This window comes from Gymnogyps californianus, chromosome 3 (assembly GCF_018139145.2).
Source record: "Gymnogyps californianus isolate 813 chromosome 3, ASM1813914v2, whole genome shotgun sequence".
Classification (NCBI taxonomy): Eukaryota; Metazoa; Chordata; class Aves; order Accipitriformes; family Cathartidae; genus Gymnogyps; species Gymnogyps californianus.
Genome location: NC_059473.1, coordinates 54,346,601 through 54,361,367, shown reverse-complemented (window position 1 = coordinate 54,361,367; position 14,767 = coordinate 54,346,601). Strand labels below are relative to the sequence as shown.

Here is a 14,767-nt window from a genome sequence, read left to right as displayed (position 1 = left end):
ATACATTACCAGTTACAATTGTAAAGAAGGTTATGAATGCAGTGAAGGTTTAAAATTCTTCATATAAATCTTTCCCTTGCAAAGTCTAATAACTAGCTGTACTGGTTTTGGCTAGGATTGAGTTAAATTTCTCCACAGTAGCTTGTATGGGGCTATGTTTTGGATTTGTGATGAAAACAGTGTTGGCAACACAGGGATGTTTCAGTTATTGCTGAGCAGCGCTTAAACAGCATCAAGGCCTTTTCTGCGTCTCACATTGCCCTGCCAGCGAGTAGGCTAGGGGTGCACAAGAAGGGATCAGAGGGGACACAGCTGGGACAGCTGACCCCAGCTGACCAAAGAGGCATTCCTTACCATATGACATCACGCTTAGCAATAAAAGCTGGAGGAAGAAGAAGGAAGAGAGGGACATTTGGAGTTATGGCATCTGTCTTTCCCATGTAACTGTTATGCTTGATGGAGCCCTTCTTTCCTGGAGATGGCTGAACACCTGCCTGCTGACAGGAAGCAGTGAATGAACTCCTTGTTTTGCTTTGCTTGCATGTGCAGCTTTTGCTTTACCTATTAAGTTGTCTTTATCTCAACCCACTAGTTTTTGCACTTTTACCCGGATTCCCTCCCCCATCCTGCTGGGGGGAAGTAAGCGAGCAGCTGTGCGGGGCTGAGCTGCCTACAGGGGTTAAACCATGACACTAGCATGCTTTGAACTCAAGCACTATGTTTCTCATAACCATAACCTCGAAACTAACTATTTTTAAAGACAGCCCAGTTTCCAATAAATGGGGCAGAATTAACCATAAAATGGATATGCCTAATCAAAAAATTGCAAAAATCAGGACTAGTATCATCAATGCCTTTTGTCCAAAATTTTAACTGTTTCAAGCCTCTAGCAGAACTTAGTCAGAACCACCAAGCCATACTCATCTCTGACTGAAGCTCATGCAAGATCAAAAACATGCATAAGCATCTACATACAAATCTAACTAACTTTTACAATAATATAGCAACCCCTTCTCTCAATAACACATACATTGCAAGACAAAGATATACCACTGAGCTACTCTCTTGGACCACAAACATAAGAATAGGAGGACTGAGTCAGTGCAAGGGTGAACTATAGCTCAACATCTTGTCTCAACCAATACTTGCAATTGAAAGCCTACAGAAGAGCATAAAGGCATATATAGTATATTTCGCTAATACTTTGATAGTCTCCAATCATTTTTAGCTCAAGTACTTCCTGAGCTAGATGTGGTTGCTATGTATTTATATAATCTTCAATGGATTTCTTTTCCACAGACTTGTTCCATGACCCCATGTAAATTTTTAGTGCCCATTAAAACTCACACTAACCAACACGAGCGCTCCAGCACACTAAAAGCATCTTCAAGTTCAACCACCATGCCGTTATCCACAAAACATTAGTTCTTGCCATTCCCAAACTTTAGTCAATCTAGCGAGCCCCTCCCAAAACATCAAAAAATTAATCTGTTCAGTCTATATTCTCTAAACCACTGCTGTAGCCTAAACCTTAAGAATACTTACCTGAGGAACACATGCAGTGGATAAAACCTCAATCATAAGCCTTGCCTGAATCCTTATCCTAAGCATACGGGAATTCATGTATGAATTAGCAATGCCACTATTTTTTCTGTTCTTACTGTCCCAGCCTTTAATCTTAACAACAAACATTAGGTAATCCTAGGCTTTGGTGCAGCAACCCACTGTACAACAGCAGTGCGGCAACCTGCTGCTCATTGCGATCAATCAGTCACACAGCTAAACTTAAATCATTTCTTCCAGTCAGTCCAGGCCTCAGCCTGTCTCTGCAGGTCCTTAAGGATCCATCAGCAGTAAATATTGCTCTTAGTTACTGCTCTCCCTAAAAAGAACTCCAGCACCACTCTGACCTTCCCTTATACATCGGTGACCTCTGCCTGTGCCACAATTATCCCTAAATCACTTGCTTCTCTTGGCACTGACTGTAACTCCTCACTTTTGTCCCTTATAATAACCCAAACCCTAATTCAGATAGATGCTGATGACTCAAGTTTAATTCCGAAGATTGTGCTTGATGGCATAGAGCTTCATCAAATTCATTTTAAAAGCATTTTAATTAATTATCCATTCTTACTAGCCAGAATCTCTTTCAGTGCCAACAAAGACATCAATTCCTATTCACTATAGCCATTGAAACCTTGGGAAAGATCAGATTCTCAGTAGCCTCTAATGGTGCAATTAAGAAAAGCTATAAGGACAGCAGTTCTTTTGAGCTCTTCAGCCTGTCATCTCTAGCAACTGCCTAGCTCCTGAAGGGAATTGCTACCTAATTAGAAAGCAGTAATGAAGAGGGACCCAATGGAGCATCCTGCAGAGACCCACGCGAAGTCTGGCTTAGCAAATCCAAAGAAATTTTCCTGCCTTCTCCGTATGCTCCCGAGGTCCCACTCCAGCATCGCAATATATCCACCAATAATCCCCGTTGATTTTCCACAGTGCAGCTGTACTGTGCTGACTGTTGTAAGCATTTACGGGGGAAAAAGAAGCCTGTTCTCACTAGAAATCAAGCAAAGTAATTTTAAGGTGATCAAAATATATTGCCCAGATGTTTGTACACATTACTCTCAGAGAGCTTCTGCATTAATGTTATCCACAAGAGCTGAAATTATAACACTGTAATTCTTTGTGGAAAGCATTGACAGCTCTCAGGATTTTTTTACAAATTATTTCTAAAAACTATTAGCCTTTTTTCTTTTTTGTACTACTGATATTTCTATTCAGTATTTAAATCATTAGAGACATATAAAAACAAGTAGCATTTACTATCAGAAAGACAATATTAGACAAAAGACAAAACATTTTTGACATTTTTATCCCTGCAACTCAAGTTGTGTTCAAAAATAAAGCAGAGATCCTCAGGGACAACCTACCTTGCAATTACCACAGAATACTAAATGTACAAGGCAACGTTTTCTCAGGCAGCCTGCAAACATCCATTCCTCTTTCAGATACAGGGATAGTAACATTACTTAAGTTCTCGTAGACTTAAACAAAATTTGTACACTGCAAGTTGTCTCTGTCTCACAAACGCACTGAACAAGCTGGGTAACAGAATGAACATAAACAGATGTCAAGGAAATATCTAATAAGTAATTGTCATGTCTCCAATGAACACAGCTCCAATCTTACAGTGTATGTGTTAAGATTTACTTCCAATCTCCACAACCCACTAAAAAAAGACTTGGTAAACTGCCTTTGATAAAACATTTATGATCATTACTAACACTTGCCTACTATTAGGAGAAAATCATTACCTGAGGAAACATAGAACAATCTGTCCAACACAGGCATTATCAACCAAAATAAGGACTAAGTCATAGGGTTATACAGTACAGTTGTTTTATCACCACGTTCAGTAGTTTTTCTCAACAATTATAAATATTAAGAGCATCAGTATTAATCATTTTGTCCCAGAGTAGACTCCTGCAGAATCAGCTCGATACTCTTCTGATTTTTCTTGACAACAATGATACAGATCTAGTGTTAAATCAGGAAATTCTCTGCATTTGGGGCTAGAATTGTACTTTCTAGTAAATGAATGACATTTGCATCTTCTTCTCATGGACCTGCAAACACAGAATATCTTTACTGTAATACAGATATTCCTTGCTACACAGCATCTTTCCATTGCCAAATAAAGAAATAACATGTCAATGTCTGCTGTCAATTGCGTTCCCATTATTCCGACATCACAAATCCTGTGACAAAGGGCAAAGCACTCTAGAAGCAATGTTGAAAACTGAAAAATGAAACATAGCCTCCATTTTGCATAAATCACCATCTGTAGTTCTAAGTTTTGACCATAAGCCTGATCCAAATAAAAAGCTCCCTGTAGGCTTTAGCAGACTGTAGTTTCAAAACTTGAAACTGGCTAGTTGCTTGTCCTCTCCATAGAAATTCTGTAGCTTACAGGAGCAGTCTCCAAAGTGGGGTGTGCGCACAAGGAAGAAAATACTAGAACTTCAGTAGTGCATGAATATAATTTATAAACAAATAAATATATTGGGGGGGTGCTCAAAAATTTTTTACTGATAGGGTTGCACGATCAAAAAAGTTTGGAGACCACTGGCATATAGCATGACTAAAGAAATATGTTTCAAAGTCTCAGTCCTTTCAGAGGGACTAAGAATGCTAAAATATCTTTTTGATATTGGGTTTAGGGTATAAATTCCAATCCAACTGGGAAACAAGGGCAAGCAAGAAGAAAGGCTATTCAAGGTGTCAAAAGTGTTCTCAAGGGTAAACTTTTAGCCCCACTGTGTTCATTTCCCAACTATCAACAATTTTCACTGATTTCAGCAAAACCAGATTTTCACCCAGATCTTTGACTAGAGAGTACTAAGACGCATGTGGGTTTTCAGCAGGATGAAGATCTTGCTGAGGCTAAACACTGTAGTAGAATAGACCCTTTAATCAACTCAGAAAGCACTTACAACTTACAGAGCAAAACAATATGATTGAAAGTGTAACAAGTGCTGAATTCAAATTTTCAAATATTTTATAGCACCATTCTCTACTGTTTCATGAGAAAATGGGGCTACTTTTTCTGTAAAATTTCTGTTTCAAGACAAAAATTTATTTACGCAAAAGTTTAGAACAAGCTGTCACTAGCTTTCCTTGATTCAAATTCATTATCTACAGCTCAACAGATGCTAAAGTAAAATCTTTCCTGACAGCTTAAACAAAAAGGTTTATCAGGTCAGTTGCTGAACTTGGCAAGACATGCATTGACCTAAACCAACATTTTTTTATCCATCCATCCAAAAGGCCTTAGTAATATTTCAGAATGATAAAAAGTGAGCAGGGATAGGTCAGTCAGGAAATTAGTATCAGAGTTGCTGTAACTTCACATTTTTTGTGTCACAGATTTTCTGGCTTCCCCTTTTACATTACCACCATTTCTGGTAATATATATTAATACAAATATTAATTGATACAAACACAAACAGAGGTAGTTTTGTATACTAAAAGCTGTTCCATCAAATAAGATTTTTTTTTTTTTTTTTTCCCAAAGATCACTTCATCTCTTCATATGCCTAAATATCGTTCAGGACAATAAGATGTCATATGGAAATGTATACAGCACATACACTGAAACATCTAGACTCTTACTGCTGAGAAGTCTCCTGTTTACAACAAGGTCACTCTCTGTCAGAATGGCAGAGCAGATAAACCCAAAAGACATGCTACAGTTTAACAAGAAGTTACAGGCTTAATGAAAAAAAATAATACAAGCTATATATTCTGTTATGAAGGTTCTGCATTACAATCAGACTATTGTAACAGTTTCTTCCATAGTCTAGTAACATAAGTAAGTCACTAAGCCACCATTACGACATCTTCAAACTACTACACTTTATGTAAAATAGCCTTAGTGAAGAGAGCAAATATTCCTGTGCTCTGATTCTTAGCTAACGTTGAATTAACATTGGCATATGCTAGACATTAGTTCCATTGCAATTAGTTGATAATTGCAGAGCGAGAGACAAATAATGTCTCCTGTCCTTTAGGTCCAACATGAGATTTCAAATAACACGCACGCATATCTCCTAGATTGCATTTCAGAGGTGTTTCAGTAAAACTTAATATCATTCAAATAGTTTGTAACTAAATATTCTCATCTCAACTTGACACTGGGAAAACAATTTTCTAATCTGATTTATCCACTGCGGCCTCATTTAATAAAGCCTAAAGTACTAAAGAAAAAGACAGATACTGTTCTAGATAATCCGATACAAATAACTCATTTGACATGAATGATTCTTTTACAAATTATTATGTATGATATAGGACAGAATTAACAATTTAATATATAAAAAGTACATATTTTTAGACTCTCTGAAAAAGGATGTATCTTAATTCAAATGAACAGCTAAAAAATTCTCACACTGCAAGAATGCCTACTAGGGGACAAAACCTGAAATACTGGAAAAAATCTTTTGGGTGACAGCACATTCAGTTTCACATACACTGGAAAGTAAGAAAATACTTCTTTTTCTCTAACAGTGCTAAAAAATAAAAGTGTCCCTGACAGCTTAGATATCATCAGAAAAATTTTTATAAGCTGCTTGAAGCAGTAAATATGCGGGACTGCATGTCTGTGGCCAAAACAAAAAAAAAAGTTACTAAGCAAAGGGATGCAGTGAGGAGAAGGGAGGAATTACAGATACTGGCTGCCTGCAACAACAGAAAAGTTATCAAAATGGGAATCAAGGTGTGAAATACGAAACAGAAGTAAGAAAATATGAAATAAGAAAACACTTTGTAGCAAAGGCTGGGCAACTGGATATGAAATAAGAACAAAGGGGCATTTGAAGATTGGTTTCAAGAGAGAAATAAGTGATACAGCTGAAACTTTTATTTATAGCAGGAAAAAGAAGAAAAGGGCATGAGCACATACATCAGACAGCTTTTTCATCTGAATCCTGCCAGTGCCATGCGTGCAGGCTTACATACTTTAGGATGAGAAAGCTGCTCAAAACATAGAAATGGAACTCACAGGTCAAAATAGCAACAGTGAAAGGAAGTCAATGTTTTCTATTCATTTATTTGTCTTTGTAAGAAGAAATACACATGTTCACAGAAATATACAAATTCACACCAAATACCTAGCAAATACTGAATCATTTTAAAATATCTCAAGAGATGCTACTGACACAGAAATATTTAAGAAATGAATAGGAAGAATGATTTTTTCTTTTATACTTAATTTCCTCAATTCGTTCTAACATAAGGCAAACATTCAAGACATTGGGAATTGTGTTTGCCTTCTGCAAATGAAATTGATGTGCTATAAGAGTCATTAACCATTTTGCCCTGAAAACTTCAGCTAGCTTAGATCCTCTACCTGATGAAAATGGGGCATGTATTCCCAAAATTACTGTCCCAATTCACCACTTTGAGGTTCTTTTAAACCCAAACAACCATCTCAGTGAACACTTACTTCTGTCAGCTCCTGACCGTAAGTCGAACGCTTCGTACCGTGAGCTGTGGCCAACACGCTGCCCCTCAAATACAGAAACAGGCACATCGCAAAGCCACCCACCCGCGTACCACGTGTGCCGTGATCTTCTCGTGCCTACTGTTCTCCTCCGAGGCACCCTGTCTACTAGACCAGGTACGGCACAAGGTACACGCAACATCGTTTTGGGCAGGATGACGCTACTGGACAGGTGCATAAGAAACACCACAGGAGGAAGAAAGCACAACTTCCACGCTGAGCCAGGCCTCCAGTTTAAACAAACAAACAAAACAAAACAAAACACAAAACCAACAACAACCAAACCCCACCTTGTCTACTGAAACCCCTTTTAATTATGCATCCGCTTGAGCAGGCAAACTTTCCTAGCATAAGTGATTTGCACGCACAGGACTGCGGGCAAGCACGCATGTCCAGCCCGCGCCCGCGGCGACAAGGCCGCGATACAGAAGCGGGGACGGCAGACGGCGGCACCCTGCCGCAGCGGGCCGCCCGGCCCCGCCGGCCGCGAGCTTTAACGGCCGCCCGGGCGCGAGGAAGGGCGGTCGCGCGGCCGGGAAGCCCCGGGGGAAGTTTCCAGGCGGCCGCGGGGGCGGCCGAGCCGCCTGCCCGGGAGCGGCCGCGGCAGCCCCGGCCGGGCACCCCGGTCTGCCCCCCCGGCGCGCCCGCCTCGCACCCCGTGGCCGGCCGGGGGCAACCCTTCTCCCGCGCCCTCCCCACTTCCCTCCCGGGGCTCTTACTCTTTGGCGGAGGCGCCCAGCAGCCCGGAGCTGTTACGGCTGCCGAGCTCCTTCTTCTTGCTCCCCTTGGAGGCCATGGCCGCGGGTCCCGCCGCGTCCGCCGCGTTGCCGGGCGACCCGGCCCGCCGCAGGTAGCGGCTCCAGCGCCGCCCCGCGGCCCAGGAGCCCTGTGGCCAGCCCACCCCCGGCATGATCCCCGTCCCCCGCGGGAGGAAGGGTCGGCAGAGGACGCCCCGGCAGGTGCCACCCGCCGCCGAGGAGGGCAGGCGGCGGGCAGGAGGGGCCGCCGCCGCCTCAGGGCAGCGGGCGGGCAGGGGGAGTCGGGTGAGGGGTGACGCCCCGCGCCCGTCCCGCCCGCGCACCGTCCCCACCCCGGGGCGGAGGGGGGGGGGGGGGGGCACGGAGACGGTCCTCGCCGCCGTCTTCACGTTCAAGGAACCAAAAACCTGGTATGAAGTGCCGTTGCGGAAAAAGGCTTCGCTTTGAAGGTGATGGAATACTGCTTTCTGAGCTTCTGCAGCAGCTTCAAGGATCTTTCCGACGACAGTAATTTGAAAAAAGCTAAAGACATTTTAAAAATGCGGTTTAGTTATAAATATTCTAATCGCATGACTAAATTTCTGCTGAACGAGTAAAGAGCGAGAGTAAAAAGTACCGATTTGAAATGGTAGCAATTGTTTGCCCCTTTTCATACCGGTACATATAAACCACATGAGAAGGAAGCAAAAAATAATTAGTTCTGGAGCCTGGAGAGATTTTAGAGCTGGAATGTGCAAGTATTTATTTTCTTTTTTCTGTTCAAAATGGTGCAACTAATTCATTCCTGATATGAAGCCTATAATTATCGAAGTGAATGGAGTTCCACCAAGGTCAGGTAAAACTAACATTAATCAGCTACTTTTGATTTCAGCAGATAGTTGACCTCAACTAAACTAAGCAGACTTTTTCAGATACATTCCAGAGATTACATTATTGCCAACAACTCCTGTTTCTAACTTTTAACCTATTTGCTATTTCCGAATCTGTAGTGCATGATGAAAAATCCGTGATAAAACAGAACATACTTCTTCATTTATTCTTATTCAAGCCAAGTCTTTTTGAAATATAAAAATCAATGAAAATTTATTTGTCAAATTGCAGAGGGCATGAGTAGATCAAAAGATACAAGGAAAAATATGCAGATGTTGCTACATCTAGAGGCTTATTTTAGACAAATGTCAGATCTTGATTTATATCAAGATGACAGAAGGCCAGATATATACTTCTAAATTTCAAAGTGGAAAATTCTTCCACATCTTTGCATTTCCTTCAGCATTATGTCCAACAGCATCCATTTTAAATAAGGTACCTTGGGACACTTCTCACTTGAGAACCAAGTAAACATTTTAGGTTTATTTATTTCTTTTCAAACTGAGCAGCTGGTCTCTCTCCAGACTATTACACTATCAAATATTGATCAGGGCATGCAGACAAATAATAGCAGAGACAGAGGTGAGTTCAAACAGCTGGCTACCACTTCAGTACTAGTGCGGGGCTGTTAACCTCCACACCTTGCTGGATGCTGATGCAAACTTGCAGACTGAGGCTGGAACTTACAGGACTGAGTTTGTGACCCAGAACACAGATAAAACCACCTCAGATAATCTGTGATTTCCATCTATTCCTCTGAATCCCCTTTCCTTTCCTATACTCACTGGGCAGAGAAACTACTATGGAAAAGTATCTATGAAACATAGGTGTAAGAGGCACCTGTGAAAGTTTTCCTAGTAGGAAAACTCCCGTCCTGATCCCATTGCAGATGACCAGTGAGGTTTGCAGCATCCCAGCAAATATAATTCTTGTAGTACAATTATGTGAAAGACAACAGAAAAGTAACTGAAATTTGAGTGCATCTGTCAAGTAAACAATTTTGGGTGGTGAAGGAGGAAGGACAGAAATCAGAAGAGAATGTATGTAAGCTACAGAGCCCTTCACTCTTTGCTCTATTAAATGATAGCTGCTATATATGAGGTTCAAAATGCACCTTTTACCATAAAATTCTACAATAAGTTTGTTTGCAAAGAGTGATGGCATTAAAAGCATGTATCTAGGTGCTTTGCAAAGAAAAAAAAGGATCTCAGATTTTGCATCCATCAAGTTACATCTTTTTATTTATCCAAGAACTTCATTTAGAATTCCATAACCTAACATCAATGACAAGGGCAGCTTGTTTGGAAAGAGAAGTTAATCTGAATTTTAAAAAAGATATTTTTCTAACTGGCAAAGAATCTTAAGGTCAAATCAGCTGTTTCACTGGCCTAGTGTCTCAAGCCATGAAGTATATCTGACAGACACTCCCTGAAGGGAAAAGTTGTTAGGGTAAAGGCAGCCTTACAGTTGGAAAATGTGAAACAAATATACAAGACAATAAAACAAGAAAGGTGTATTTTAGGAACCCATTGAGATGTAGATAAACAAATACTAAGATAACAGGTACTGGTTAGCGATGGATGGGTGGCATTCTGGTCACCATTCTTCTAAGACACCATTCAAAACACCAGCTTTTTTTTTCCCCCTTAAACCATCACATCATCAACTGCTATAGCACACAGAAGTCACTTACAGGACAACAGCCTTTTAGTCCTAAATAGTTTGCACTTTTTTGTAGCTACAAATACTAGTTGGAGAGAGCACAAAAAGAATAACTATGAACATGAACACTACCAAAACCCCTCTCAGGGGTCTTGGAGCTCAGACTGCTCAGACTTAACTCTCCTCTGATTTTACAGAAGGCACAAGGATTCCAGAACAAGACAGGAGAAAGGCCTTAAGAGAAGGCCTGGGAGTGTGGTAGGGGGGCAAATCTTAATGTATAGAAATACCTGATGGGGAGACTAAAGGCACTCAGATTATTCTCAGAGGTGCCCAGTGATAGGATTAGAGATAATGTGAAAATTTAAATATAGGAAATTCCTCTTAAAAATCAGATATTTTTTTTTTTTTTTAATTACAGTAAGAGTGGTCAAACACTGGAACAAGTTTTCCAATGAGACTGTGCAGTCTTCATCAAACTGGACGTGGCCATGAGCAACCTGCTGAAGCTCTGGGCAGTGGTGTACGCCTACATGATCTCCCAAGGCCACTTCCAACCTTACCCATTCCGTGGTTCTGGGAAGTTTTCCATGAAAAAAGGGTTAGACACAGAAGCTTCTGTAAGAACAGGTGCTGTATCTTCAAGCATGAGGTTGCGACAAAGTTAGATAGGAAATGAAAGGGAAGTAGAATCTTAAAAACACCTTCCCCCCACCCCTCCCTTCTTCCTGGGCTTAACTTTACTCCTGATTTTCTCTACTTCCTCCCCCACAGCGGCGCAGGGGGACAGGAATGGGGGCTGCGGTCAGTTTGTCACATGTCTCTGCCGCTCCTTCCTGCTTGGGGGGAGGACTCCTCACACTCTTCCCCTGCTCCAGCGTGGGGTCCTTCCCACGGGAGACAGTCCTCCATGAACTTCTCCAACATGAGTCCTTCCCACAGGCTACAGTTCTTCACGAACTGCTCCAGCGTGGGCTCCTCTCTGCATGGGTCCACAGGTCCTGCCAGGAGCCTGCTCCAGCATGGGCTTCCCATGAGATCAGAGCCTCCTTCGGGCATCCACCTGCTCCCGCATGGGGTCCTCCACGGGCTGCAGGTGGATATCTGCTCCACTGTGGACCTCCATGGGCTGCAGGGGGACAGTCTGCCTCACCATGGTCTTCACCACGGGCTGCAGGGGAATCTCTGCTCCAGCACCTGGAGCACCTCCTCCCCCTCCTTCTTCACTGACCTTGGTGTCTGCGGAGTTGTTCCTCTCACATCTTCTCACTCCTCTCTCCGGCTGAAGTTGCCTTCCCCCCCTCCCCCCCTTCTTAAATATGTTATCATAGAGGTGCTACCACCATCACTGATGGGCTCGGCCTTGGCCAGCGGTGGGTCCTTAGGGGAAGCTTCTAGCAGCTTCTCACAGAAGCCACCCCTGTAGCCCTCCAGCTACTAAAACTTTGCCACACAAACCCAACACAGCCTGTACATATATCCATAGAAGCATTAGCACTTCAACCAGCCAGATGCTGTCCAGGGAAAAGAGACTAGAAGTAATTTTTGTGCACAATACAAGTATGTCAATGTTGTACTGCAATGAATAAATACTGACCGAGTATAAAATCACGTTTGAGGCATAGTAATTTAAAGTTAATACTGATTGTATCTTGGTGGGGCAGACGTTTTGCTGTATCAATGCTGGGATAGCACTGTCAGTTAAAATTCACTCATTATAACCAAAGATGCTTGGACATAATATGAACAATGGAAGTGGATAATGCGGCCCAAGTACTATACTACTTCAATACCACAGTCTACAGGACACTTTTGAAATACAAAAGTTAAAAAACAAACCCATCTGAATGTGAGAGGTTGAGAGTCCATTATTCTGGATGGATACTACATACTTTGATATATACCAGTAAAGGGCAGAGGAGTTTAGAAATGGAGTTAGCAGAATGCCCATGCTATCTTTAACCTTTACGGAGCCGTGAACTTTCCAACAGGACCAATAATTATTAGCATAACTTAAGATTTGGGTTAAGTTGACCCTTAAGAAGGGTCGTGATAATAAACAGGTTAAAAGTTCCTAAGTTCCAAAAAAAAATGATGAGGCAAAACAGAAGCCTGTATGTTTTATCAAAAGGCTGAACACTGTTTCATTTCCTAGAACCTGTAAAAGACAGATAAAATCCCTTAAAGTGCCACATGACATGTGGCAGCTACCTTTTACTCCTAGTTAAAAGTTAAGGGCAGTAAGGCCAGGAATCCTGCATACTTTAATTTCATTTAGAGTTTAGGACAAATGATAATTTATCCAGTCATAAAAAGATGCAAGATCACTATACCTATCTCTTATTATCTTTGCAAAAGGATGAAGGAACAATATTGAGACGCTGGCCATCTACTTGTACACTTCCCAAGCCAAAGCTATCTGAAACACCATCTCTACCTAAAAAAGGAAATTTTTCTTAAGGTACTTGGGGCAGGAAGCATTTTGTACGTACACAGACTGAAATGATAAAATAACCATCTAGTAGAATTTATTCGTACAAGTATGTAAACCACATAGGATGTCTAAGCTAGAAATTTTCACTGAATTAACACTATTTTAGGTGGTGATAAAAGACTCCATAATTATGGGTTTTAAAATACACCAAGTACTTTTTTTTTTTCCTGTTTAGACATAAATTGAAACAGAGAAGTGAGCTTACAAACACAGCTTTATGATGGTCATGTACAATACATGCACAATTTCTTTCAAATAATCTTCACTACATAGTCAGATCTGAATCTATTGTGTTCCTTATTTTCAATATTATTCTGCTGCACGACAAAGAACTCTGAAGTGACCTTTTGTATACTGCCAAGTAAATGATGTATTTCAATTCAGAATCATTATTTATCTCACTGCTGTTTTGTTAATATATTTTTTACTCCTGAAAGTATACTGCTACCCCCATTTCTGAAATTCTTTAGCAATTCATTATATGAAGGATGAAGGCATACACACACTTAGAGAACTGTGTTTCTGTACCAAATAAGGTGTTCTGTAAACAGAGAAAGAGGTAGCCAGTTCTCTGTTTTGGAACCAAGGTCACTAGCAAGATGTTAAGACTAGAAAGATAAGGGAGCAACAGTTTTTAAGAGCAAAATGTTTCACCATTCAATACCATGGTTTTACTGCACATATTTTTTATAACTATTTCCTCATATCACCATATATCAAATAGTTACTCAGGCACTGAGTCTATAAGAATGACTCAAACTATTCCCCAGCAATTAATCACTACAGATGAACAAGGATTTGTTCAATTTAAGGAGACTGAATGCTATTATAACTCAATAGGCCTGACACAAAGTTTAAACAAACAAAACTCTGGAGCTTGGAATAGCTCGTATTTTTCTACTACTGCCATTAAGATACACCTAGAAAATCCCATACTGAAAGATCACTAATTGCTCTAACTCCTTTCTAGTTTTCTCAGCAACTGTAATGCCTCATTAAGCTTTTTAAATGAAGAGAGGCTGACTTTGCATTAGCTGCACAGACATACTGCACAACTACAGTCCAGGAAGGCTATATGCCATCTCCAGCCTTTATGAAATTAGTTGATGGAAACATGCCAGGAAAGACATTTTACTGAGGCACTGATTCAGATTTTTACTCAAGTTTTTAATATCAAAACTGTCTCAAATATAGGGACTAGGAAGTCAGGTACTTGCTCATTTAAGACTGACATATTTCAGATTGCAAGATATAATGAAATAAAATAGCATGAGGCCTCTGTTCACCTGATTGAGATGAATTATCACTTTACTATATATCCTGTACATGTAAAAAAAATGATGTTTGACACTTTTTGCTCACTTATTAGCCTGAATTTAAATTGTGTCTGTCTAAACTTCCACATATCTTTCCAAATCAAAGTTCTTGGGTTAATTAGGACAGGGCTTCATGGCTAGTTTAGTTGACCTAAACACTTCTCCACAAACTAGTGTCTCATTCTCCTCGACCAGGTAGATGCTCCTGTTCTCTTCCTCAGGCTAAAATGCCAGTCTTCTCTTAGTTTTCACCTTCTGGCTGGATCAGATTTCCTGGTCCACCCCACCAGTCTCAAACATAGTAAAATGTTCCCTCCAAGGAACAGGAGGGAAAATGCAGTTTGTAGCACAAAGGAAGAATAGCCATCTATTAAAGCTCAAATTTTTTTCCCCAGAAAGGTGAAAGGTTAAAAAAAAAGACTCCATCATTCAGGTAGAAGTCAAATTGGTTTTTATACTACTAGACTTAGGAAATAGCAGAGTCTGCTCTGTAATACAATCTGCACAGTCACTTTCAACCTTTAGGTTTTTATTTTTGTAGATGGTAGTTCCTGAACCTCACCCTGCCTCAGCTTCTCCAGTCAGTGACGACCTGTATCAAAACCAG

General features: G+C 40.9%; 1 protein-coding gene across 1 annotated transcript in view; it reads right to left on the bottom strand.

Annotated features, from left to right (window-relative positions):
* Nucleotides 1-7,970, bottom strand: part of ADGB (androglobin) — a 119,974-nt gene extending 112,004 nt beyond the window's left edge. Inside the window, exons 1-2 of the mRNA XM_050893243.1 lie at nt 7,780-7,970; nt 1,905-1,931 (exon numbers count right to left, since the gene is read on the bottom strand). Coding sequence (XP_050749200.1) covers nt 1,905-1,931; nt 7,780-7,970 — 218 coding nt within the window. The remainder of the gene's footprint in view (nt 1-1,904; nt 1,932-7,779) is intronic.
* Between the last annotated feature and the right edge of the window lie 6,797 nt (nt 7,971-14,767).